Below are 25,527 nucleotides of genomic sequence, written 5' to 3'. Positions count from 1 at the left end.
CAGGGTCAGGTGAGCAGCTTAGGAGACAGGCAGAGACAGACTTCCTGAGGTGGTCAGGGTCAGAAAGGAGAGACACCCACATCAGAGATCAGGGTGGTCATGCAGGAGGCAGGACCCCAGGAAGTCCTGGAGAGTTACAGGGAGAGGGACCTGAATTCCTGCATCTCTCAGGGAGGACCTTCCCCCCCACCCCCCAGACTTCAGACTTTGTCTCTGCAGCCACTTGCCCAACGTGCCCTGCCACTCAGCCTGATGTTCTATGCAGAGAACAACTTCCTCCTGTGTCTGGGCCTCTGTAGTGTTGTCCTCAGAAGGTCGGGCTGTGGCTTCTGACCTGGCTGAAAGACCATGCAAGGAGCCCTGTGTATACAGATCCGCTAGAACGATGCCCCAGGGGAGGGAAGGCAAGGTGTGCAGGGATGTAGGGATAGTAGTGTGTGTCACCTCCCCGTTCTCATGCCCTGCCTTGGGGCTGCCCACCTGAGGGAGAGAGCCTAGGATGTGACTAGGACGCACAACTGCCCTGCAGCCACAGTCAGCTGCAGTGCAGTGTCCCTGTGGTTTACACCTGACACTCTAGTCTACCTCAACACCAATATTTGCAGAAGGAGAGAAGAGTCCATTCCAAGAACATCTCACTCTTCCCCTGGTGTAATTGACCCCTTCTGCTAGACCACGGGCACCTTCTTAATCTCAAGGACTTGCCTGTCCCTTCAAAGAAGCTCTGATGCACACTGAACTCCTGACCAAGGAAACCTCTCACCAGCTTCATACTTAACTCCAAAGATGCAGTGTTTCATGAGTCTGACCAACTCTCCAAACCTTCGGTGGTCTTGCATTTCTGACCCATAAGATGCCTGCTTTCTTGCATGGGTGACCCCCTGATCTGTTCCTTACCCTCCATAACTGCAGATTGCTTAAGCGTCACCCACTTCCACTCCAGAACCACCTGACTTCTACTATTTTGGTCCCTTCCAGGTGACCCTTGCTGCTCCTCTAGCATGAGCAAGACAGGAAGGGCCTGTCAATGCAATTGTAGAAAGACAGCTTCCAGCTCAACATAGCAAGTGAAGCCCATGCATGTGACTATGCCCCCTACAGGTCCCCATCAGAAGGACCAAAGGGACGTTAAAAGTAGGAGGGTGGCCTTAGCCCTGTAAATTAGACAAGGGTGCCTTTCACATACAACTTAAAGAAATTTCTGCCAAATGAAATGCCCGAAAATGAATCCAGATTGAGAAATGTCTATTCAAACTATAATCACTCAAATGAAAGGAAATCCTGCTGGCAGACTGAGTGCCAGAAAGTTTAAGGACAAGCCTAAGACCACCTAGCTCAGAGCAGGAGAGCCTAGGGCCAAAGACATGCTATAGACTAGGCGTCCTCAAACTTTTTAAACAGGGGACCAATTCACTGTCCCTCAGACTGTTGGAGGGCCGGACTATAGTTAAAAAAAAAAACTATGAACAAATTCCTATGCACACTGCACATACCTTATTTTGAAGTAAAAAATAAAACAGGAACAAATACAATTCACACCGCTTCATGTGGCCCGCAGGCCGCAGTTTGAGGACACCTGCTATAGACTATGGGCAGGGCCAAATCTCAATCCTCCTAGCTCCTGTGGATATAAGCATGAGGTCTGAGAGACCACATAGAACTCCTTCCCTATCGACATAAAATTGACCTTCATTCAGCTTTTGTTGGCAAGCCGGGCAAAGCAAGGTGATGCACGGGTGATTCCACTTGCACACACATACACACATGCGTGCACACACATGCACACCCTTTAACACCAGGAGTAGGAAAGGCTCCCACTCTGGCCTCTTTGAGTTTAGCTCTTTTGCTTCCCCCGAGAGACTACTGGGTGTTTCCATTCTCCATTTCCATTCTTGCTCTGTAATGGCATCCCCAAGAAAATTAACCGAATATGTGTAAATATTCGGTAGATCAGATAGAAGAGACCTGTCTGAGGAATCAGAGCTAATTGCCCCTCTGGAAGCAACAAAGAAAAGAAAAATACTTTAAAAGCTCCTAATTTGTATTCTTAACAGGATTTGAGAGAATATTATATTTATGACACAAAAATAGGCAATAATGAAAACAGAGCAATCTGAGATGAGGAAAGATTGAATAGAGATAAAAAACATGATCACCCAATTAAAAAATGGAATGGAGGCAACGAATGGAAGATGGTAAACCACAGAGAAATGAAATCAGCTTATTATAAGATAAATTTGAGAACTTCTCCCACACCTCGTAAGGAAATGAAAGAGGACTTTTTTATATTAATAAAATGTATAATCAACCCACAGTAAAACTTTATGTGCCAAAGAACATAGCTTGAATAAATTAAATAAGAAGTTCTGGAAATGTAAAAAATTTTAATAAAGTTACCATCATCAAGGGAGATTTTCATATAGCTCTGCTAGTTTCTGACACATCACCTGGGTTAAAAATAAATAAGGATTTGGGTAGTTTGGATACTCTAACGGAATAAATCCAAAGAAAGGAGGAGAAAGATACTTTTAACAACAAAGACAGAAATGACGGGGAAAAGAAAACTAAAAAACAACAGCAAGTATCAGCAAAGCCAACTAGACCTTTGAAAGATAGCTAATAAAATAGAAAACGTAGAAGGACTGATCAAGGAATAAAGAAGCCATACATATGTAATATTAGGAATAAAAAAAGGAACATAATCTCAGATATGGATTATGAAAATAAGAAGAAATTTAAGAACTACTCTAAGCCAAGAAATCTGAAAGCTTAGATGAGTTGAAAATCTTTATAGATAAAAAGGACTAATTTCAAAAAGTACTTAGAAAAAAACAATAACCATTTTTTTAAAAATGGAATTCACGCATATCCTCTCTCCAAAGCCCCAGGTCCAGACTATTTTATAGGTAAGCTTCAACAAAGCCTCAAGAAGGAAGAGGGAGGGGAGGGGAGGGGGAGGTTGGGCGGAGGGAGGGTGATTGGTGGGACCACACCTATAGTGCATCTTACAAGGGTACATGTGAAACTTACTAAATGTAGAATATAAATGTCTTAACACAATAACTAAGAAAATGCCAGGAAGGCTATGTTAACCAGTGTGATGAAAATATGTCAAATAGTCTATAAAACCTGTGTATGGTGCCCCATGATCACATTAATGTACACAGCCATGATTTAATAATAAAAAAAAAAAGAAAGAAAAAAAGAAACAATTAGTCAGGCTAGGCACAGTGGCTCATGCCTGTAATTCCAGCACTCTGGGAGGCCAAGGAAGGTGGATTGCCTGAGCTTACGAGTTCTAGACCAACCTGAGCTAGAGCAAGACCCTATCTCTAAAAATAGCCCAGCGTTGTGGCCAGTGCCTGTAGTCCCAGCTACTCGGGAAGCTGAGGCAAGAGAATCGCTTAAGCCCAAGAGTCTGAGGTTGCTGTGAGCTATGATGCTACAGCACTCTACCAGAGGTGAAAAAGTGAGATTCTGTCTCAAAAAAAAAAAAAGAAACCATTAGTCCTTGAACTAACAAAAGTGTTTCAGAAAATCGAAAAACAAAGCTTCAACTCCCAACTTGTTTCTTTTGAATGAGTCAAGTAGAAACAGTGATATCAAAGAGAAAAATGATGGTTGCTAGAAAGGGATACAGGGATCATGGTCAAGGGGGGGGACACAAAACCACGGTTGGACAGGAGGAATAAGGTTCTTCTTCTGTGAGATCTATTGCACAGCATGGTAAATGTAGTAAATGAAAATATATTATACATTTCCAAATCACCAAGGGAGTAAATTTCAAATGTTCTTACCAGAAAAAAAAAGATAAGTATTTGAAGTAATGGTTATGTTAGTTAGCTTGATTTAATTATTCTGCATTGTAGTCATAAATCACAGCATCACTTCATACCCTACACACATGTGTGACTAGAATTGTATCAATTTATAATTAAAATCAAAAAGAAAAGAATAATCTAACCTCGCTTATGATCATAGATCTAAAAATTCTAACTACAATATCAGATTGAATATAGCTGTGTATTAAAACAATGATGACCAAGTAGACTTGAGTCCAGGAATGTGAGGATGTGTCAAAATTAGAACAGCCCATAGTATTATTTATTAGACAAACCATATGTAATTGCCATTTTTGTAGGGCAATACTGCTCAAATAGTGGCTCCATCCAATATCTTGTAAACAGATTAGAAAAGAAAAACACATTATGTTGCTAATATATCCCCAAATATTATGTAGTGAAATTTAATAAATACTCACGATTTTTTAAAAATCTCTTATTTTAATAAATAGTTTATACTTCCTAAAGATTTCCAATAAAATCAAGAACAAGATCAATAGCTCTCCTATCACCACTAGGACTTAGGATTATACTGAAAAAGACTCAAACAGTTATAATTATTTCCCAAAAAAACATGATATAATTAGGAAGGAATGTAAAAGTCATCTCTTTTGTTTAGAATATGCAAAAGAATCAACTAATAAATCATTAGGACCAATGACACAATTCCACAAAGCTACTCATATTTCTACAACCAATTAAAACATGTAATCAAAGGAAGACGTCTCGTTTAAAATAGAAACAAGAACTATAAGACATCTAGGAATGAGCCCCACATACACACACAAAATGTGCATGATCTTTACTGAGAAAACGATGGAACTTTATTTTGAAGGTGATTTAGCTAAAATAAATGCAGGGAGAGTTCGTGCTGGGGGATGAAGAGAGGATACGAGCAAGCAATTCACAGAAGAGGAAAATAGAATTGTTGATAAACACACGAAAAGACGCTCAACCTCAGCAGTAATCAAGGAAATGTAAATTAAAATGGGATATCGTTTTATACCCATCAAATTGGAAAAACTCAGAGTGCCTGAAAACACCAAGTGTCAGCAAGGATGTAAAGCCGATGTTGACTTATGTCTTAGGTTGCTAGTGAGAGAATAAATAGGAATTCCTCTTCCGAGAGCAATGTGGTAGTGTCTAATCAAGTGGTAGATGTGCTTTCCCTGCAACCAGTCTCTCCACTCTGCCCTGGAGAAACTCAGCATGCGCGTGCAAGTGGACACGCAGGAATGTTCACAGAAATGACACCCACGTTTGTAATTGTGTTTAAAAAGCCATCCGCTTGGCATGTTCCTTTTGAAACCAGCCATATTGCCTTATTGGATGTGATGGATATGCATGGAGTCTCTGGGATTTCTCAGGGAGATTTTTATCACCTGCATATGAGGATGAACTGGACTACCATGTTACGTAGGAAATAATGTATACAAAGGCCCAATTCCCAGTAGTAATCAAAAATATAAAGATACCCAGGAGTCAGTACCAAATGTCACCGAGACATAAAGGACAACTTGATTAAAATGAAATCAGACACTATGTATGTGGCTAAGAAGACGTATCACACAGATGCATTTTTTTTTTTTCTCAAATCAATCCATACATTTACTGTAACTCAGTCAGAATTGTGTTTTGGTCCAGGTGCAATGGCTCACGCCTATAATCCTAGCACTTTAGGAGATTGAGGCAAGAAGATTACTTGAGACCAGGAGTTCAAGACCAGCCTGAGCAATATAGCGAGACATCATGTTACAGAAAATAAAAAAAATTAAAAAGAAAGAAAATAAAAAAATTTAGCCAGGAGTCATGGGCCGGCACCTGGAAGTCCTGGCTGCTCGGTAGCCCAAGTCCAGAGGATCACTTGAACCTAGATTTTACAGTTGCAGTGAGTTATGATGACACCCTTGTACTCCAGCCCAGGTGACAGAGAAAGACCCTATTTCCAAAAAGAAAAAAAAAAAAAAAGAACAAGGAGAATTACATGTTGTATTTAGAGGGTTTTGTTTTATGTTTTTAATTTAAGAAAAATCTTCTTTAGTTTATCTATAAAAGTACATCTGGGAGAATAATTTTTTTGAGTTAAAAGAAGACAAATGAAAACTTTCTCCACTGAATATTAACATTTTAAACCGATTATAAAAGCTATAGCAACTAAAACAGGGTGGGTCATGCTCAGGAATAGACAGTAGACAAATGTAACAGACTAGAAAGTTGACAAACAAAACCAAATTTATGTAATTATATATTTGAAAAAGATGGATTTCAAATTGGTGGTGGGTGGAATATTTACAGACCGGGTTTTGCTAAATGGCTAATCTATCAAGGGGATAAGGTAGAATTTCATATCATATGCCAAAATAAATTCCAGGTTGATTTAAAGACAAAAGTACTAGAGGAAAAATATCGATTTATTTATCATGCATTTACTGAGTGCCTTTTATATGCCACGGCACATATTATAGGCATGAATATATTGTGGATATATTTTATGTGGAAATATTTTAATCTTACGATGGAAACTCCTGCAACCATTTAAATGCTGTTGTGGAAAAAATAAGTAATGACTTAAAATATAAACACATTCTATTAAGTGAAAGAGAAGATTGCCCTATATAATAGCTATAGTTTCATCTTATTTTTATAAAAAAGAAAATCTGTAGAAGATAAGAAACGCATAGAACAAAGCCTGGAAAAATGGTCACCGCAATGTTGTTAAGGCTGAAAGTTGTTTCTGTATGTGTGTGTTTTTCTGTTTTATAAGTCTTTCTGCAATGAGTATTTTATTGTAATGTCACAAACAACACTTTTGTTTTTAACGAATTAGGGTGAATTGTGCTTGGAAATTAAGGACAATATCCTGTTCCTATCCTACTCTTTATTCACTAGCAATAATTTCTCATATACCATCATATATCCAGTGAGTGTTCCAATTTTCAATTACCTGTATCTCATGTACGTCATAATATTTCTAAAATGCACCATTTGTTTTGAGTCAGGATTCAAATAAGCTCCACACACACTAGATGAGTGGTCTCATTTTTTTTAATATCTGAGTTTCTCCCTCAGTCTTTTTTTATCCCCCTTGTAATTTATTTGTCAAGGAAATAACATGGATTCAGCGGAATTTTCCACATTCTGGATTTTTCTGACTACGCTGCCGGGGTATCATTTCACATGTTCCTCTGTCCTCAATGTTTCCTGGAAGGTGGAAATTAGATCCAGTGGCTTGATCAGATCTGGTTTGATTTTGTTTGGCAAGAAAGCTTCATAGGCGATGGTTTCTCTTCCATTTAGAAACACACAATGTCTGGTTGTATTCCTTATTTAAACATTAGCAACCATCGATGATTAATGCCTTGATCCATTAATCCCAATATGTAGTTTAATGGGTCAAAATATATTTATTACCATTTACATGCAGCTGTGGGCTAAACTCTTTGAACTGGTATCATTCCGATGTTTGCTGTAATCCCAGAATTCACTCAGTCCATCAGTGACATAAAGCAATTGCACATAGGATCAGGAGACAGACTTGAAGTTCCCAGGAGCCCAAACAAATCTCTGTAATATACAGTGCTGTTAGCTTGAAGGATGGCTTCTTTTAGAAAGCTTTGCTTCATAAATAGTGGAATGGAAATATTGTTCCAATTTGCTGGCAGCTGGCACCACATTGCGTGTCATGCACAAATATTCATCACCCACCCATAGCTCCCATCTTTGATATTTACCAAAGCACCAGGGGGTCTTTCACTCAATCACAACTTCTGTTGTTATTTGTACAATTATCTGGAAAGGAGCAGCAACCTCGAAACCTGGGGAGCTGGTTCATTATTCTGATGACTGTTGTCTTTGCTGGTGCTCAGAAGTTCAGGGGACAGATGGGAGTCAGGGAAGCCAGATGCCTGCACGATTCCACCCTTGGCAAGCCCAGCAGGCCCTAGCTGGAGTCCTCACTTTAGGAAGGTAGGGGCAGGGGCTGAGCTTGGGGAAGGGAAAGTCACCATGACATATTGGCCATTTAAACTCCATCCTTCCTGGATCCCAGGGATCATGCCCAGCAGAGTGGTGAAGACAGGCCTTTGTCACAATGGGGTGGGATCAGGTGGGAGGATGGCCGTCTCATCTACTGGAAGGACAGGATTGAGGACTGAGCAATATAGAGTGCTCTCATCCTGCCTGTCTGCAGAAACAGATGGCTTGGGAGGCAGGCAACCCTAACCTGGCCTCCCCGGGCTGCTGAAGAGTAAACTGGTGCCATATGGGGGTTGGAGAAACAAGAACAGATCTCCAGAGAAAAGGTCAGACTAGTGACCATTTCCTAAAAACCAGTTTCACACTAGAGATGGGCCAGGCATAGAACTGACACCAAGGGGAAACGAGATAGCTTGCTCAGTTGCTGGTTTTACTCCACTGTCTTCCGTGCATCTGAGGACTCATTGAGCCTCCAGCAGTCGTTACCAGTGCTAAACTCCAGGGCTGTGGGGTGGAAAGGCCAAGTTCAAAATAAGGCCATGCTGATGACATTGGGTTGGGGATCTCTCCTGTGTCCAGGTTTATGATGGCAACAACAACTCCGCCCGCTTACTGGGTGTGTTCAGCAACTCTGAGATGATGGGGGTGACCTTGAACAGCACATCCAGCAGTCTGTGGCTTGATTTCATCACTGATGCTGAAAACACCAGCAAGGGCTTTGAATTGCAGTTTTCCAGTAAGTCTTTCTTGCATCTGTGTGTACAATGAATTCAGGCTTTCCCATTTTATTCATTTATTTGAGCTTCTGCTTGCCCACCAGATACAAAGAATATCATGTTATAGCCTGTCTTAAAACCCAGTGAGTGATCATCAACAGATGAACGGCTAAACAAAATGTGACGTGTCCAAGTAGTGGAATGTCATGTGGCCAGTAAAAGGCGTACAGTGCTGATACATTCTTCAACATGGATGACCCTTGAAAACATTATACTAAGTGAAAGGAGCATGTCACCAAGGCCACATATTGTATAAGTCCGTTTATATAAACTGTACAGCATAAGCAAATCCATAGAGACAGAGAACAAATGGGTAGTTCCCCAGGGCTGAGGGAGTTGGGGGAAAATGTGCATGGAGCTTCTTTTTGGAGTGATGAAAATATTCTAGAACTGATTGTGGTAACAGCTGCACAAATCCATGAATATGCCAAAACATATTTAAAATGTATACTTTAGATGGGTGAATGTATGGTAAGTGAATTTTACCTCAAAAAAGCTAGTGGGGGGAAAAATGAGTATACTTTAGATTCCCCTTACCTGGGCTCTAGGCCATCTGGCAAAGGCATTAGATAGTTGGCTGGATATAAGCAAGGTGGCTGACAGATTTGGTTAGGCTATTTTGGATTGTTTTGGATCAGGCTAATCTGGGCTATTATGGGAACGAGGCTGATTACTCTTGCAGGTGGGTTGTTTTGAGAGTTAATTAAGAGCCTAGGAGACTTCCCAGAAGCAGCTGCTACGCCTCAAAGTTATGAATAAAACCCTTTCTATGGAGCCTGCAGTCATTAGGATGGGGCTTGGCTTGCTGGGGGGGGGTTGTTAATAAATTTCCTTTTTCTTGCTAAAACCTTATCTGTTCTTTTCAGTTATTTTGGCAACTACCTTGAGCCATCATGCCACTCTGACAGAGGTATCTTTGCCTGTTATAGCAGGTGGTTCAGTGGAAGAGGATTAAATAGAGTCACCTTTGAATTACATTTCTATCATATGAAAATTGTGCAAAGAATTTATTTAGCCTTCCCAAGTCAATGCTCTCAGTTGTAAAACGTAGATAATAACAAATGAGAGATAACACATGCAAAGCCCTATACAGTGGGAGCTCCATATAAGTCTGTTTCCTTTTCCAGCCTTTTTCAACAGGATATGTTTAAGTAAGTCATAACTGAGCTCTTAAACATATATGTAAAGTGACTTTTCCATATTGCCCCATCTTATCAGAATGTTTCAGTGAGCAAAATGGAAAGAAGAGCTCTTGCTGGCAGAATACTATGGGGGTCAATGAAAGAAATTGAAAGAAATAGAAAATCCAGACCCTGGACCTGAAAACTATTAAAGCTGAAATTTTATGTATAGCAACATGGAAACTAATGCTCCTTAATATGCCCCTAACCATGCATTGAAATGTGGAGGGAATCACCAGTGGAGAGTTTATCAGAACCTGGGGCAGTGGCTAAGATGTCTTCCTTGAGCGTTTGGCTTTGAGGGAGGGCAGGAAGCATGGCTTCCACCACGATAGGTCTTGTTCACTCTGCTTCTTCTCTCGTCACCAGGTTTTGAACTCATCAAATGTGAGGACCCAGGAACCCCCCAGTTTGGCTACAAGGTCCATGACGGAGGTCATTTTGCAGGGAGCTCTGTGTCCTTCAGCTGTGACCCTGGATACAACCTGCGGGGCAGTGAAGAACTGCTATGTCTGAGTGGGGAGCGCAGGACCTGGGACCGGCCTCTGCCCACCTGTGTCGGTAGGAGACCACTTGCTCTGCTGGGAACCACTTGGGTCTCTGGCAACCCCATGCTCCAACTCTGGTCTCATTCCAGGTGGACTCCATGCTCCTGGGGCTCGGGGGAATCCTATTAACATTCATCATGGCTCACCTGCACCCCTTTCTTGTTTTCACACCTCATTACACCCCTATAGCAGCACACTCAGGCAGGGGTGGCTTGCCTCTGTCACACATTTAGCCAGTGGGACCAAAGCCAAGTCACATCCTCAGAGCTGGGGTGGAGCTTTTCCTGAGTTCCAAGGTTCTCTTAACACCAAGACACAAACAAGTCTCCAACTCACTCTTGGTTTCAGTTCCCCTGTAGGTAAAATGGAGCTCACGCCCCCTTTTCTAAGGGTAAGAACACGATCATTAACTAGCATTGATCTCAATCTTACAAAGATGGCAGTAATGAACTTTCATCTTCTCAAGCCTATTGTTCTTCTAGAATGTCAGCAGAGGCTTTCTGGAGGCTTCATGCATCCCAGAACAAGAGATGGTGGCCTGAGGCAGAAGTGCGAAATAGACTTAATTGGGGATTCTGTTTGTCTGGGCTCTTTATCTCTTGCCACCCACCTCACCCTGGCAGTGAGGATCCCCACCACACTCTTCATCCTGTCTCCCCAGCATCAGGGCTCTCCCTCTGTCCACCCCGTTCCCCACATCCTCATGCAACACTGGCTGATCTTATAAGAACAAAATGTCCCCTGGAAAAACATGTAAGTACCTACCAAGCCCCTCACATGCCAGAATTGGTACGAGTGTATGTCTGGGTAGGTGTGGAAGTAGAAAGAAGAAGGAAGGAAGGAGGGAGGGAGGGAAGGAAGGAAGGAGAGAAAAAGAGAAAGAGAAGCCCATTCCCACACCATAGCAAGGAGAATAGACTCACGAACAGATAATTATCATATAAGACAAGCACTATAGAAAGAGTCATGTGCAATGCATTAGGAGGACATGAGAAAGTTTTGCTCGAGAGGGAATGTTGCAGTTGAAACTTGGGTTAGAATTCACCAACAGGATGGACAAGGTGGGAATATAAACATTCTGGCCTGAACAGGTACAAGGGCTGAAGGCATGAATTTACATTTTCTGAAAGCGGACAGACTGAAGCAGTGGCCTTCACACAGCCTTTAGGGACTTCCTTTCCTTTTGTCCTTGAGGTTGACCCAGTGTGCAGACAAATCCTTTTTCTCTCCCCCTCTGTTCCTCTTATCCTTCCTTTCTTTCACAAACCATGTCCTATGCAAGGCACTAGGAATACAGAGACAGGCAGAGCCCAGGTAGCCGGGGAGATGCGTGCATACACAGATGACAGTGTAATGCCGCCGGAAAGCAATCCAGAGCACACACATGTAGGGAGGAGTGACGATTCACATTATAGGATAATTATCAAATGCAGAGTGGACATAAAGTCTGTGTACAACTATTTTAAATTGCACACAAACTTTATGCCCACCCTGTAGTGGAGGCCAGGCATAATGGCTCACGCCTATAATCCTAGCACGTTGTGAGATCATGGCAGGAGGATTCTTGTGTTCAGGAATTCGAGACCAGCCTCAGTAGCATAGCAAGACCCCGTCTTTTCAAAAATTAGAAAAATTAGCCAGGCACAGTGGCATGCGGCTGTAGTTCAAGCTACTCAGGAGGCTGAGGCAGGCAGATCCCTTGAGCACAAGACTTTGAGGTTGCTATGAGCGATGATGATGCCACAGCACTCTATCTAAGCAATAGAATAAGGCCTTTGTCTCCAAAAAACAAAATCAACAAACAAAATTCCAGGTGTACTTGATTTATTGGATCTGCTCAAGTCACACTAAGTAAGAGCATGTGTACTTAGAAACCTGGAGGCCTTCCCCATGGAGACTCCCAAGGCTGTGTCTTGGTGACTCTGTGTGCCTATTTTTATATATCTTGTGTTGCAGTAGACTTCATCGTGGTCTACCAGAAGTGACTGCTGTAGCTTAAAGCAGTGTTTTTCAACCTTTTTTATCTCATGGTGCACTTGAACCTATAGTTAAACATCCATGGCACACGGAAATTTAAATGTGATCCAAAAAAAGGAGTGAAAAAAGGAATATGCTTACTGTGCTTTGAACTCCTTTTGAAAATAATTTAATTTGATCTTAAAATTTTTTGTGGCACACTTATGATCCTCTCACAGCACTCCGGTTGAAAATCACTGGCTCTAAACATCCAAAGATTTTCTTTGTTGACAAGTAGACTCTGCTGCCCAAACTGGCCAAAGCTGTAGGATGGGAGGAAGGGAAAAGACCAGAAAGCAGAGTCTTCAGCCTTGATGCTGGTGATTCTGCATGTGTGGCCCTCACCAGGCCCCAGACAAGGTGTCCTGTGGGGAAAGGAGCAGGTGTGTCTGCGATGCCGTGCTTCCCAAGCTGCTGCCTCCAAACACTCGCTTTCCCGGAAGGAGGAGGGACTTCCGGTCTGAAATATACCAGGAAGCTCCAACCAAGGATGTGCATAATGTCCTGCCACCTTTCAGTCACCACCTGTGTCGTGGAGCCAGTCAAGCCTCCTCCTCTCACCAACACCCTATTCCCTACCATGCGCCCATTCAGCCTGTTGTGGTCCAGTCAGGTGGGCACCTTGCATCCCAGTAGCACCACTGAGGGAGGTCCCTCCATGAGATTTGAGCAAAGGATCTAGTAGAGGGCCCCTCCCTATTGCTTCTTCAAGGGGTCCATGAGATACTTGATGGGTCCTTTGTAGCAACAACTAAAGGTCTCTGACCTTGAACCCTTCTGCTCCTACTTCTTCTAGCATCTTCCCTAATCAACTCTTCCCTTTCCTAAACAGCTCTGCAGTAAATATTCTCCTCTTCATTTTCACTCATCTTCCCCTGATTCAGACCCTTGATAGTAATTTGCCTGGAAAGCAATGAGCTTCTTTTGTTCATCTGATCATCTACCCATCAGTCACTCATTCAGTAAATATTTATTAAGCATCTCTTAAGGTGCCAAACACTATACCAGGCACTTGATGTGCAATTGTGAGTAAGACAGAGTTCCTGCAGCCAAGGGGCTTATAGTCTGGTGGAGGAGATACACGTGATTTGAATGACATATTCCACGTGCTAGGACATCTACTCACACTGTATTAGAGACACTGGGAGGACATTGTCAACTCCACCTGGAGAGGGGAGGGGTGTCACAAAAGGTTTCATAGGGAGGATGTTTGTCAGGTTGTTGGTCCAAGTAGAGATAAGAGGAGTTCCTGTAGCCTGGGCTCGTGAACTTCATCAGACTCAGCTGGACCAGGGGCTTCAGGGAGGCCAAAGGGAGGCCCTCTGGTGGGCTTTTCGGACTCAACTGAAGAGTTTGGACTTTGTTCTAGGAATGAACACAGCGGTGACATGTTTGCATTTTATAAAGATCCCTCTGACAGCACTGCAGATGGTGGACAACTGTGTCAGCCTAGAGATGGTGAGGGCCTGAGCTCAGACTTGAGCAGTGTGGGCAGAGCAGGGTCAAATGTGAACACTCACATGAGTTCGGAGACTGGTCTTGGAGGCAGATTAGATGTGGGGGAGGAAGGAGGAGAAAGCCAGGAGGAGCCAGCAGCTATTGACGCCAGTGACTGCTGCAGTGGGTAGTAAAGATCTCTCCACCTCCTGCTACCACGGTGATCTTCCTGATGAAGTTCACTAATGTGGGATGTGATCGACTCACTTACGTGTACAGACTCTGCAGTTCTTTCCTATAGTGGTGACTGTGTAACAGCCTGGTGTGCAGTGTATAGTGTACAGTACCCTGTGCTGGCCCAGCTTTCCAGCCCCATCCACCACCTCTCCCTACTCATATCCCCGCCCAACCTGCCAGGCAGCACCTCACCTCCAGGAACCCTGCACACGCCCTCTCCCAGCCTGCAGTGTCCTCTTCCTCTTGTCCCTTCCAGCCCCTGCTGCCACCCAACCAACCTGTTCAACGTCTGTCCCTCCCTCAAGGTTTATTAGAAACTGTGATTCTCCTGGACTGTCCCTGTCCTGTGCTGGGGAAAATCGGTCACATCTGCTGCCATTCACCACTCGTGTTGTTAGAGCGCATAGCACACACAGCGGCTGCCTCCTCTACTAGGCTGTAAGCTCTTCCAGAGGAGGGCCAGTATCTAGCTGACCTCTGTCCTCCTGGCAGCTGGCACCAGTCCTGTTGCTGTCAGTGAGCAGGCTCGAGCTCCTGCGTGTTCCTCCCTGAGAGGCTTGGAGGAGCTGGGCCACAGAGTAGGCAGTCAGACTGACACCCACCCCATGCCTGCTTTGTTAAACAGTGTACGATTCAGTTGTTTTCAGTCTGCTCACAGGGTTGCGCAACCAGCACCACAACCTAATTTTTGAACGTTTTGTTTCCCCAAGTAAAAATCCGATCCCCCATTAGCAGTCACTCTCCCTTGTCCCCTAACCCCAGGCCCGGGCAGCCGCTAATGGACCATCAGTCTCTAAGAGTTGCCTGTTCTGGGTATTTCATATAAATGGAACTGCCATGTGTGTGGCCTTTTGTGTCTGGCTTTTTCCACTTAGCTGATGTTGTCAAAGTTCATCTGTATCATTGCATTTATCAGAGCCTTTATTCCTTTTTACAGCTAAATAATATTCCACTGCATGGATTTACCACATTTTGTTTCCCCTCTCATCAACTGATAGACACTGGATTTGTTTCCACCTTTTGATTACTGTGAATAATGCTGTTATGAACATTCATGTTCAAGTTTTTCTGTGAACATATGCTTTCATTTCTCGTAAGTTTATGTACCTAAGGGCAGAATTGCCAGATCCTATGTTTAACATTTTGGAAGACAACCAAAGTGTTTTTAAAAGTGGCTGCACCATTTTGGATTTCCACCAGTAACGCATGAGAGCTCCAGTTTCTGCACATCCTCAATTGTTTCTCCGCAGTCTGCCGTTGTTATTTTCTGTCTTTTTGACTACAGCCATCCCAGTGGATGTGAAGTGATATCTCATTGTGGTTTTGATTTGTATTTCCCTCGGGACTAATGATGTCAAACATCTTTTCATATGCTTATTGGCTGTTAATATATCTTCTTTGGAGAAATGTTTATTCACATCCTTTATCCATTTTTAATTGGGTTGTCTTTTTATTGTTGGATTATAGAAATTCTTTATAGGTTCAGGATACAGATCTCATCCAGGGACCTTTTAATGTGCTACGTTCAGTCACCCAGAATGAACAAGAAGCGCTCAGGGGCACACAGGCATGAGGAGCCTCTGAGTGACTGCTGGTGGCGTAGGCCACCCCGCGAAGCTCACTCTTTTGGGATTTCTTTCAGCTGAGTGTGGAGGGACATTGAAAGGAGAAGTGTCGGGGCAGGTCCTGTCACCTGGGTATCCAGCTCCTTATGAACACAATCTCAACTGTATCTGGACCATTGAAGCAGATCCCGGCTGCACCATTGGGTAAGTGTCAAAGTTGACAAAGTAACGATTGCCACAATTAATGCCTGGTGGAGCCTGCCTCACCTGGAGGCCCCTGTGATCAGGAATGATTACTGCAACCCCACACGTGAGCCAGGTCCCATGGAAAACCTGGAAAGACCAGCTTGGCCTCCCAGGGCTGCATTCTGAGTTGCTGGCCTAGACGGCACAGTATTTGAGGACACGGGCTTGAAGTCATACGTCCCCTGTTGGAATCCAGCCCTTCCGTTTACTGTTTGCAGGGCCTTAGGCAAGTCCCTTAACTTCTCTGAGTCTCACCAGCTCCTTCCGGGGAGCGTGACTGTCAGGATTAAGCACTTACATGAACTATTGTGTGTAATATGCCATGCCCAGCGTAGTGCTTGGAACACAGTAAATATTTAATAACAGCTATTGTGGCTGTTTCGAAGACAGTTAGTAAGGGTTAGCTAAGAGCTGTGTGATCTCAAGCAGATTGTGAGGACAAAAATATTTGTATTTTAGGGGTACAGAGGGAATAAATGACAAAGCCCAGCAGTGTCTGGTACGTGTTATATACTCCCTCAGAATACAGCTTCCTTCCTCCATAAACACCTGACTCACAGGAATTCCTTATTGGAGCTCCAAGTAGTCTGAGAAGAAGGGAGTGTCACCACTTGAGCACAGAATCTTATTAACTCTTCACAATAGCCCCATTGATAGTAACAAGCTGTAATAATAACTAGACACTATCATTATTGTTCCCATCTTGTAGATGAGAAAAGTGAAATTCCAAGAGAATGCCGAGCATGTCTATGTCTGCATGTGGAATCAGAGAGCTGGGGTCTGAAGCCAGTCTTTCTGAATCTTCACACTATATCGCACTGCTGGCAAAGCCGGGCCTTGAGCTGTGAGGAAAAGAGCAGGTCGGGGTAGCCGCATGAGCAGAGCTGTGAAAAGGAGGATCCAACAAGGGAACTGGGGAGGAAAGGGTCTGGCTACAGTTGGGGACATGTGGATAAGGAATGGGAGATAGATAGGGTTAGAGTGTGGCCTGGCTATGAAGGATCTTAAATGCCAAAAAGTAAGAGGGAGCCATGGCAGGTTCTTGAGCAGGGTTGGTCCACCAGGGTTAGTTGCCGTGCCAAGAACTCATGGGAAGGCAACCATCACGAATCTGTTGCAATAATCCGGGAAAGACGTGTTGAGGATTTGGAGTGGTGGGGAGCCAAGCAAAAGAGAAGTGCAGCTAAGAGAAGCTTCCTGCCCTCAAGAGTTTTCAATTCAATTAGGGCGAATTGGCTGAATGGGTGTATTGCAGTAAGAGAGGTAGATGTTCATATATTCACAAATGTACACACGTCCTTAGACTCAGTGCAATTAAAACTAAAGAAATGTACTATGTGTTTAGTATGTGCAAGTTTGTGAGCTAAACCCTGTGCACAGTGAGGTCAGTGGTGCTCTTAGGGACTCTCCAAGGGACAAGTTAAATGCACGCATTCATCCTGCACACTGCTACTGGGATAACCTGGAAGCACGCCTGGTCGATTCTCCCTCTGAAAACTTCCATGGCACCGGTGCTCACAGGATGAAAGCTGAATACCTCATCCTACCTCCCCAGCTTTTTCCACCACTTCACTTCAATGTCATTTCAGCAAAGTGGTGACCCGTCTGCATAGGCTCATGGCCTTGTTCTGTGCTCTGTCTCTTCATCTGGAAGGCCTTTCCCCTTCCAAAGGCTGATGTCTAAAACTCTCCATCCTTCAAAGTCAAGTGCAAATATCAGCTCACCCAGGAAGTCATTCCTCATGTCCTCTTGGGAGACTCCTAGGAGTCATTTCTCCCTCTTCTGCACTCCCACTACCCATTACCTATATTTTCCTATGACCCTGACCACTTTTCTCCGATATTTATGCTCACGTCTTATCTCCGCCTAGAGCCATGTCTACACCTGATTGACTTTCGCAAGTCTACAGTGCCCCAAGCTCAGCAAGTGTCAAGAGCCTGATGAGTGAGTGAATAAATGAGTGAATGAATGAATCAAGCAGGACTTGAGTATAAAAATGGTCATATGACTAGTGGCCTGTGGTAGTCCTTCAGTAAATAGTGAATAACAAACAGTATAATGACCAATTCACTTCAGTATTTCAAGCATGTGCAAATCAGGAGGTTTACCCACTTTCCTAACTTGGACCATCATTCATTCATCGATTCATTCATTCCCTCTTGTAACAGCCATCTGCTTATTTACTACATGGCAGTACCAGGATGAGGTCCTGGCGTTACACAGATAATGCGATCTGGTCATCTGCCCCCAGGGAGATGAGATCAAAACAAATACAGGAAGTGTTCCCTCCAGAGTGACATAACAAGAAATATGAAGTCGTGGGGGCATTCTGAGAATGCTAGTGGGGACCCCAAGATAGGAAATAGCGGGACGAAGGTGATGGTGACATCGGTCCTCCATCTGGAACACTTCTTGGAGCCACAGCAACCTCAAAGGAGCTCAGTGAGCAGAGGTTTTCTGAGCTGCATTGAGAGCTGCTGAAAAATGGAGATGAGGTGACAAGACTTGCACCCCCCAGCACAGCCTGCATCCCAGCTGCGTGCGGCGGCACACAGACAGCCATCCTCAGGCCTCTGCTCACTCCCTCCCTCTTCCCCGCTCCCTCTCTTCTTTCTCTCTTTCCTCTTTCTCTCGCCCTCTCTCTCTCTCTTTCTCTCCCTCCTTACCTTCTCTCTCCCTTTCCTTCTCCCTCAATTACCCCTACACACACCTCTCTCTTGAATAACCAGCAGCAGAGTTAGGGGAACTCAATAATCATAATTAGAGAAACATGAACAGCCCCTTCTGTATTCAAGTCCTTATTTAATTATTATCTTTTTACTGGGCATATCTGTGTAGAATTTTTCACATAAAGGAAACTCATTTTTAAAAATTCAAAGTGCAAGTAATAAAGACATTTATAAAGCAGAAATCAAATATTCACCATCTCACTCTATAATCTTACCCCTCATCCCCCATGAAAGCTAACAGCGATATCTGTTTGTTCCACGTATTCTTTTAGATATTTCCTGTGCCAACACACACACACGCACACACACACACAAAGCAAATGCAATCAACAGGGTCCCTAAAACAAGATCATCTCAGTACATGGCTCAGTAACATGCCTTTGGTTTTTCCATCTAGTCATAGATCATCATCTTACCATGTCAAGATGTGGAGATCTGCCTCATCCCGTGTAATGGGTACCAAGAACCTTCTGTTCACAACCATCCCTGATTTAACTACTCCCCTATTGATAGAGTGAACATTTTTCAGCTGTTCACTCCAATGAATATCCTTATCCATGAATCTTTGAGCAGTTTTCCATTTATTCCCTCAGGATATATTCTTAGAAGGCCAATTTTGATGCATGAGCTCGAATTTTCCTCTAGCTATTACAGCAATTTGCAAGTCCACCAAAAGTCTGTGGGAGGCCTGCTTCCCCATCTATCACTAGACGTTGTCAACACTTTTAGCCTCCACCAGGTTGAGGGACAGAAGGTTATTTAGTTGTCTTTGCTGCTTCCAGTCTTTCATATATTTCCCTTTTGGGAAATTTATCTTTTTTATATGAGAATGTTCAATTGGGCTGATTTCTAAACAGTCCATAATTTGTTTAGATTTCCTCCAAACCCAAGAGTATTTAACAACATTTAAAAGTTACTAAGTGGTTATGTATTTTGTACGGTCTTTTCTATTATTTTTATTTTTTGAAGTATTTTGGCTTTTTTTTTTGGCCCATGCATATTTAAGCACATGAAAAGAGTAAAAGGATCTGTATTTCTTTTACATAAAATGTATTTTTTCTTTCAAACTAGCCACATTCTGCGTCTGTATTGCTTTCTTTTATTTTTAACTCTTCCTGTTGTTAGCTGATCTGATTTAATTGGCTCTGTTTTTCTTCTAGCGATTTGAAAAGTCTATAACCTGTTTTTACTCTGCCTTTATTCTGGCCTTGTGTTTTCGTTAATTCAGTTTTCAACAATAATTATCCTGTTATTTACTCCCTTATTTTGGAAGTCTAGTTTTTGTTTCTGCTTTTATTTCAAGGAAACTGCGCTTTTTGTTTCCAGACCTCTCTTGACAGCCTACTTTTGTTGTTATCAATATGTTATCGCCTTGCATCTCTCGGGGAACACTATTTATGTTTTGTTTTACAATGTTGTCTGTCTCTCCCTGCATCAACCACGTTTTGCAGTCAGGCCACTTGGTTTCATTTTTCAGCTGGATTTTTATGTCCCATGAATTTGATTGTTCATTCAGTATCAAGTCAGAGCTGAGAGCTGGACTCTGGCACCCAAACACCTGCCACTGTTATTAGCACTATTGCTCAGGGAGCTCTTTAAGCCCTCTGTGCCTCAGTTCTCTTATTTATAAGATGGTAAGTAAAGATAATACCAACCATGAGATTGTGATGAGTGAGAGAACACACGTAAAGCACTTAGAATGTGGTTGGCAAATAATTCCCAAATGAGGACAAACAGCAGGTCGGTAGACAGTTGTCCATTCCACCCAAGCAGGGCATCTCTAAGCACAGCACCTGTAAGTTGCCCCTTAAGGCTCTCAAGAGGTGAGTGTGAGCAGGTGCACCAGGTGGAAGGGCATGTGAGCTAAACAGACCAGCCCGGGAGCCTGCTTTTGTGGGCAGAGACTGGGGAAGGCTTTCAGGTGCCTCTGTTCACCTCACCACATCCCTGACCAAGTACTGGGGAAGATGGGAGGGATCTGTGGCCAGGTTCACTCCAGCAAGATGGGCAGGGATGGCTCCTTTCCAGGAATGCATAAGAGGAGCAGCAGGTGGTTGCAGGAACCTGTAGGCTCATGCGGGGTACAGCCCCTGCTGGAAAGTGGGCCCTTCCTGGGTGTTCTAGACGAGCAAGCTGGCAAGAGGACCCTTCCCTGGAACGATCTGGCAGGTGTTTCTTCCTAAATGTCAAGAATGGGGTTGGAGGGCCGATGGACTCCATCTGGGCCTGGCTCAGTGCTCCCTCCCTGGAACTCTTGCCTGTGCCATCACTACATAGAATGGAAAGGTTTCATCCCCTGTGGGAGGGACTCCTCAGTTTCCAGTGTTGGGTCTAAATTTTCCTTTTTAGCATCAGTGGACCGGCTTGGATGGAAACTGGAGAAGAAAGGAATACAGAGTCTTTTGTTCTTGGTTCTGCCCCTCTGCCTAACATTTAACAAATAGCTACAGCAGGCCAGGTCTAGACCAGTTCTTATTGTCCCCCGTTTTATAATTTTTTCTAGGAATAAGTTACCTGGGTGAGGTCCCACAGTTCTCCAATGATGTGTGTTTTTGGTTTGTTTTGTCTAGTTTCACTCGTCACTCTTAGCAGCCAGCCACTCAGGCCTTGGTCTATGTCCATGTAACAAAATATTCACTGGATCTCTCTTCTGTGCGAGAGACTGTGTGCCCCTGGGCGGCAAGAAACACGAAGATCTGGCTAAGGCCAAGCCTTGTCTTCCAGGGGTTCACCTTCTAGTGGGGAGGAAGATCAGGTGCCTCCAAGATGAAGTAGATGCTATAAACACGAGACAAGCAACAGAGCTCAGGGATGCAGCAGAGGGAGTTCTGGCTGGGGGTGCAGTGGTGACCTTTCCAACTGGGGGCGAGTACAGGGTCTGTGGCTGGAGCTGCAGGTCAGGGAGATGGACTTCATGTCTAAAGTCCAAGGCAAGAACTCTGAATGGATTTCTCATTATAACAAGGAGCCATTGGATCATTTGGAAGATGATGAGGATGTTCAGTTCAGTTCAAAAACTTGGAAAATCTACTCAGAGCCAGGCATTCTGCCAGGCATTGGGGGTATAAATATAAATAAGAAACAGTCTTTTCCCTTGAAGGTCTCTGTATTATAAAAGAAATTATATCAGTTAGGAATGGAAATAGAAAAACTGACTAAAGCTGGCTGGCTTCAACAGATGGGGGTTCATTTTTCTCCTGGAACAAGAATATGAAGGTCTCATCCAGATCTACTGTAGCTGCTCAGGAGGCCATGACCCTCTTCTTGCTCTGCCAAAATGTAGCTTTCATCCTCATGATCACCTAGTTGGCTGCTGAAGCCCCAGGCATCACATCTGTGTTCCAGTCTAAAAGAAGAGAGAAGAAGAAAGGGCACAGCACTCTCTCCCAGTGAGGGTTTGTGTATTTATCTGGGAAGAACCACCATCCTTAGAGTCATCTTCCTATATCTCATTAGTCAGAACTTGCCATGCCTGGTGGAGGAATGGGAAATCAATTTTGCTTTGCTTTTAGAGCCTCAATAGTAGAGACAAATGAGAGGTTTGGAAATGGAGTACAGATCATCCACCCTACAGTGTCTGCTACAGTTTCTAATATAATGTGATAAATGCTATCGTAGAAGTAGGCACAAAGCACAGTAGAAAAGCATCTGTGAGAAGAGATCATAATTCTAGGTGGCAGTTGGGGGCGGAGTGCACAGAGAGGAAGCATTATTCTAGCTGCACTTTAAGGAGCAGTAGGAGTTCCCTATTCAGGGTGGAGCTAAGGACTTCCCAGGCAGGTGGAAGAGAGGAAGGTGTGCATGAATGTACTTACTGCTTCTGGAAGAGCTCATTGTCTGGGGTGACAGGTGCCTTCAGGAAGGTTCATGGCAGCAATGCAGGGGATGAACTGGCCGCGAAATCAGGGAGGAGCCTTGCATTATTGTGAGGTGTCCTGGTCACACTCACAAGAACCAACATGGTTGGAGGTAAAGCTGTAGGTGGCTGACCCTGAGAAGGAAAGGAGAGGAGACTGCCCCTTGCAAATATGCTTTCTCTACAGAGATCTGGGACCCCTGAGGCTGGAGAACTTGCTCCTGGACACTCTGATTTCTGTTCCTAATACCCACAAAGCTCACAGTTGGCTAATAGCCCTTGTTTGTAAACTGTAGGGATGCTTCTTAATGATTAATAAAGAAGGTAACTGAAAACTCTATTCTTGGATGTTGGTCACCATGCAGCAGGGTTCAGGAGGAGGGGGGGGGATAGTTTTGATTAACTAGGACCCCTGCCCAGTGGAGCTTGTCTTCCTGGGAGGACGCTGGGCTAGACAAACATCTGGCTGTGCCCGAAGCCCGGATTCCTCTGCTGCCCTTTCACATCAATCACAGGGCAGCAATGCCCTGCTGTGGTCAGTGTTGCCTCCCCCTAACCAGCAAGTGGGCAGCTGGCCCAGAGGAGGCAGAAGGCACCAGAAGGGAAGCTCATGTTCACAGCTCTTGCCAGGAATAGTGGCCACAGGTTCAGCAGCTTCCATAAGGTTTGTTTTTGAGCAATGATAGTGAGTTAAACCTTAAACAGAGAAGGTCTGTGTACTCGCACTGCAAGAGCTGACCTCCTGGAGGAACTGAACAGAGAAGCACATACACCCGTAGCGTATTCCTTTGTCAGAGTTAAGGTTTCAACACATCGGGGACTGACCAAAAGTAACGCAAATGTTTTTTGAAGGAGAGGATGTGGATAGCCTGGTAGGTATAAATGTAGTGCTAAGAATGGTGGTGCTCTCTGGAAATTTTATTTTTCCATGAAACACCTTTAGAAAAAGAAACACAAACTACTTGAAATTATCCACGTATAGTAGGTCAGGCAAGCTTCACTGGGGAGTTGAATTGGCCAGAATGCATCAACTCGAGTGCCAATTTACAATCCCAGAAATGAATTCTAACATCAGGAGTAGAATAAACAGTTCAACCAAAGAAATGCACATACCTTGTTGGTTGAACACACCGTATAGACCAACATAGATCTCTCCTTCTCCAAAGACACGCAAAAAATAAATAAGTTTGCATCATGCCACTTAAAGCATACCATTTATGAAAAAAGAACCATTTCCTTAAAAAAAATGGAAAACATTTTTTGAAGAGATTTTACTGTAATATACCAAAGAAAAAAATTAAATGAGTATAGATATGCTCTCATTCAAACATAAGAAACGTGCATGTTATGTAGAAGATGGATGATGAGATGGGGGAGGGGAGCCCCTGAGATAGTGATGGAAGCAAGTAAGGAATGCAAAGAAATTAAATCCACAATAACAATTAAAATCCACAATAGCAGCATTGACCATGTGGGAAGTAAAAGCATTGAAATAGTAGATGAGTTAGAGAATCTCCGTAAGAGAAAAAGTATGAAGGAACAGAAGTAATGAAAGAAAAGTAGACAAACATGGAAGACAGAGTCCCATAAGGGCAGCATAACTGACCAAGAACAGTGAGCAAACGGAGCAGAAGGAATCATGAAACACAAAAGGTTAGCAAACTCCTCTGAAAAGGGCGTGGGAGAGTGGAGTAACCATCACTAAAATATCCTCAGTGAAATAAAAGGATTCATTGCATTTCCTGGCAAAAAAGGAATTAGATACAGCTAGGATGAAAAATGAAACCACTCCAAGGGGTTTCCTACTCCATGAAGTAATTCAAGGCTCCAGGGCTCATGTGAGGTAGAAGGGAATGGGGGGAACAGACCACGGTTACAGAGGCTCAGAAGGGCCAGAGACTCTGAGGGTCCACAAATACAGGGCCCAGGGCAGAGAAGTGCTCTTGTCCAGGCTTCACTGAATGATCAGCAAAGAACCAAGGGTCAAGTGGGTGAGCAGAGTGCAAGACTTAGATGTTGAGCAAAGGAGACGGTGGATTGATGTATGGAGTACCCCAGAAAGAGGCTCTGGGATGATGGCACACAGGAAGGAAGCCTTCATCTACTGTTACGTGCAGAACAACTACTAACCGACCTGCAGGCAGGAAGAGGGAGGTACGAGGAGCCATGAACTGGTGCCCACATGTTAAACATCCACATTGCAAGGCAGAGATACTTGAGTTGGTTAAAAGAAAAAATAATGCTGCTACCCAGAACAAAATATTAAAAATAAAAGGCTGAGACAGAAGAATACCACGAGAACACACATAAATAAAAGGCAGGGACCATGATACCGCTTTTCTTTAAAAAAAAAAAGAAAAGAAAGAAAGAAAGTAAAATCAAAGATTAAACAAGTATTGAAGGGGACAAAGGGCATTCTTTCCTGTGATGAAATGCATAGTCCACAGTTGTGCTAACTAACAGTCACAAATCTTTATTCACAGAGTAACCTAATGAGAAAACATAAAGCAAAGCCTGTCAGTAAAACAAGAAATTGGCGATCATTGTAGGAGACTTTAACACAACTCTTAGTCAAGAAAAAAAAAAATAGAACAAAAATGGAATTAGTTTTAGGTGATTTTACCATTTGTTGATTTCTTTCACACTGGGTGTCAGCTCAGGGCTAAGTGCTTTCTATGTGATTTCATTTACGATAATCCTCTTAGTGACACTGCGTGGTAGATTGATGTGACTGCCATGTGACAGAGGGGTAAACAGCCTCTGCACAGTCACCCAATTAGCTATCACAGAATCAGTATTTGAACCCAGGTCCTTTGCTCCACAGCGTTCTTTATTGTATGGAAAACATTTCTTCCAAGGACAGAGAACACATCTGTCCCTTGAAGAATCTCTAGCACATGCAGGGAAGGCTCTGGCGAATGACAGGCAGATTCAGAGCCCTCAGTTTCAGGGTGATGATGAAGAGAAGGCACCTGTTCCAAGGTCACCCAGCATCTTAGCAGGAAGCGCAAAGCAATGGGCTGAGTCCAGGACACCAGTCACCACCCCAGAACATCATGCAGCTTTATCAGTGACCCGAAGCCCAGTTTCATTCTTTCACTTTTGAAAATAACCAAAG

The 25,527-nt window shown here is 43.6% G+C and overlaps 1 protein-coding gene across 1 annotated transcript in view; it reads left to right on the top strand.

Moving 5' to 3' along the window:
• The window catches only part of CSMD2 (CUB and Sushi multiple domains 2), a 580,815-nt gene that overhangs the window by 416,803 nt on the left and 138,485 nt on the right, over positions 1-25,527 (top strand). Inside the window, exons 23-25 of the mRNA XM_053576806.1 lie at positions 8,397-8,553; positions 10,144-10,335; positions 15,655-15,781. Coding sequence (XP_053432781.1) covers positions 8,397-8,553; positions 10,144-10,335; positions 15,655-15,781 — 476 coding nt within the window. The remainder of the gene's footprint in view (positions 1-8,396; positions 8,554-10,143; positions 10,336-15,654; positions 15,782-25,527) is intronic.

This window comes from Nycticebus coucang, chromosome 22 (genome assembly GCF_027406575.1).
Source record: "Nycticebus coucang isolate mNycCou1 chromosome 22, mNycCou1.pri, whole genome shotgun sequence".
Taxonomy (NCBI): domain Eukaryota; kingdom Metazoa; phylum Chordata; class Mammalia; order Primates; family Lorisidae; genus Nycticebus; species Nycticebus coucang.
Note: the sequence above shows the minus strand (reverse complement) of the source record. Positions and strands in the feature narration are given on the sequence as shown.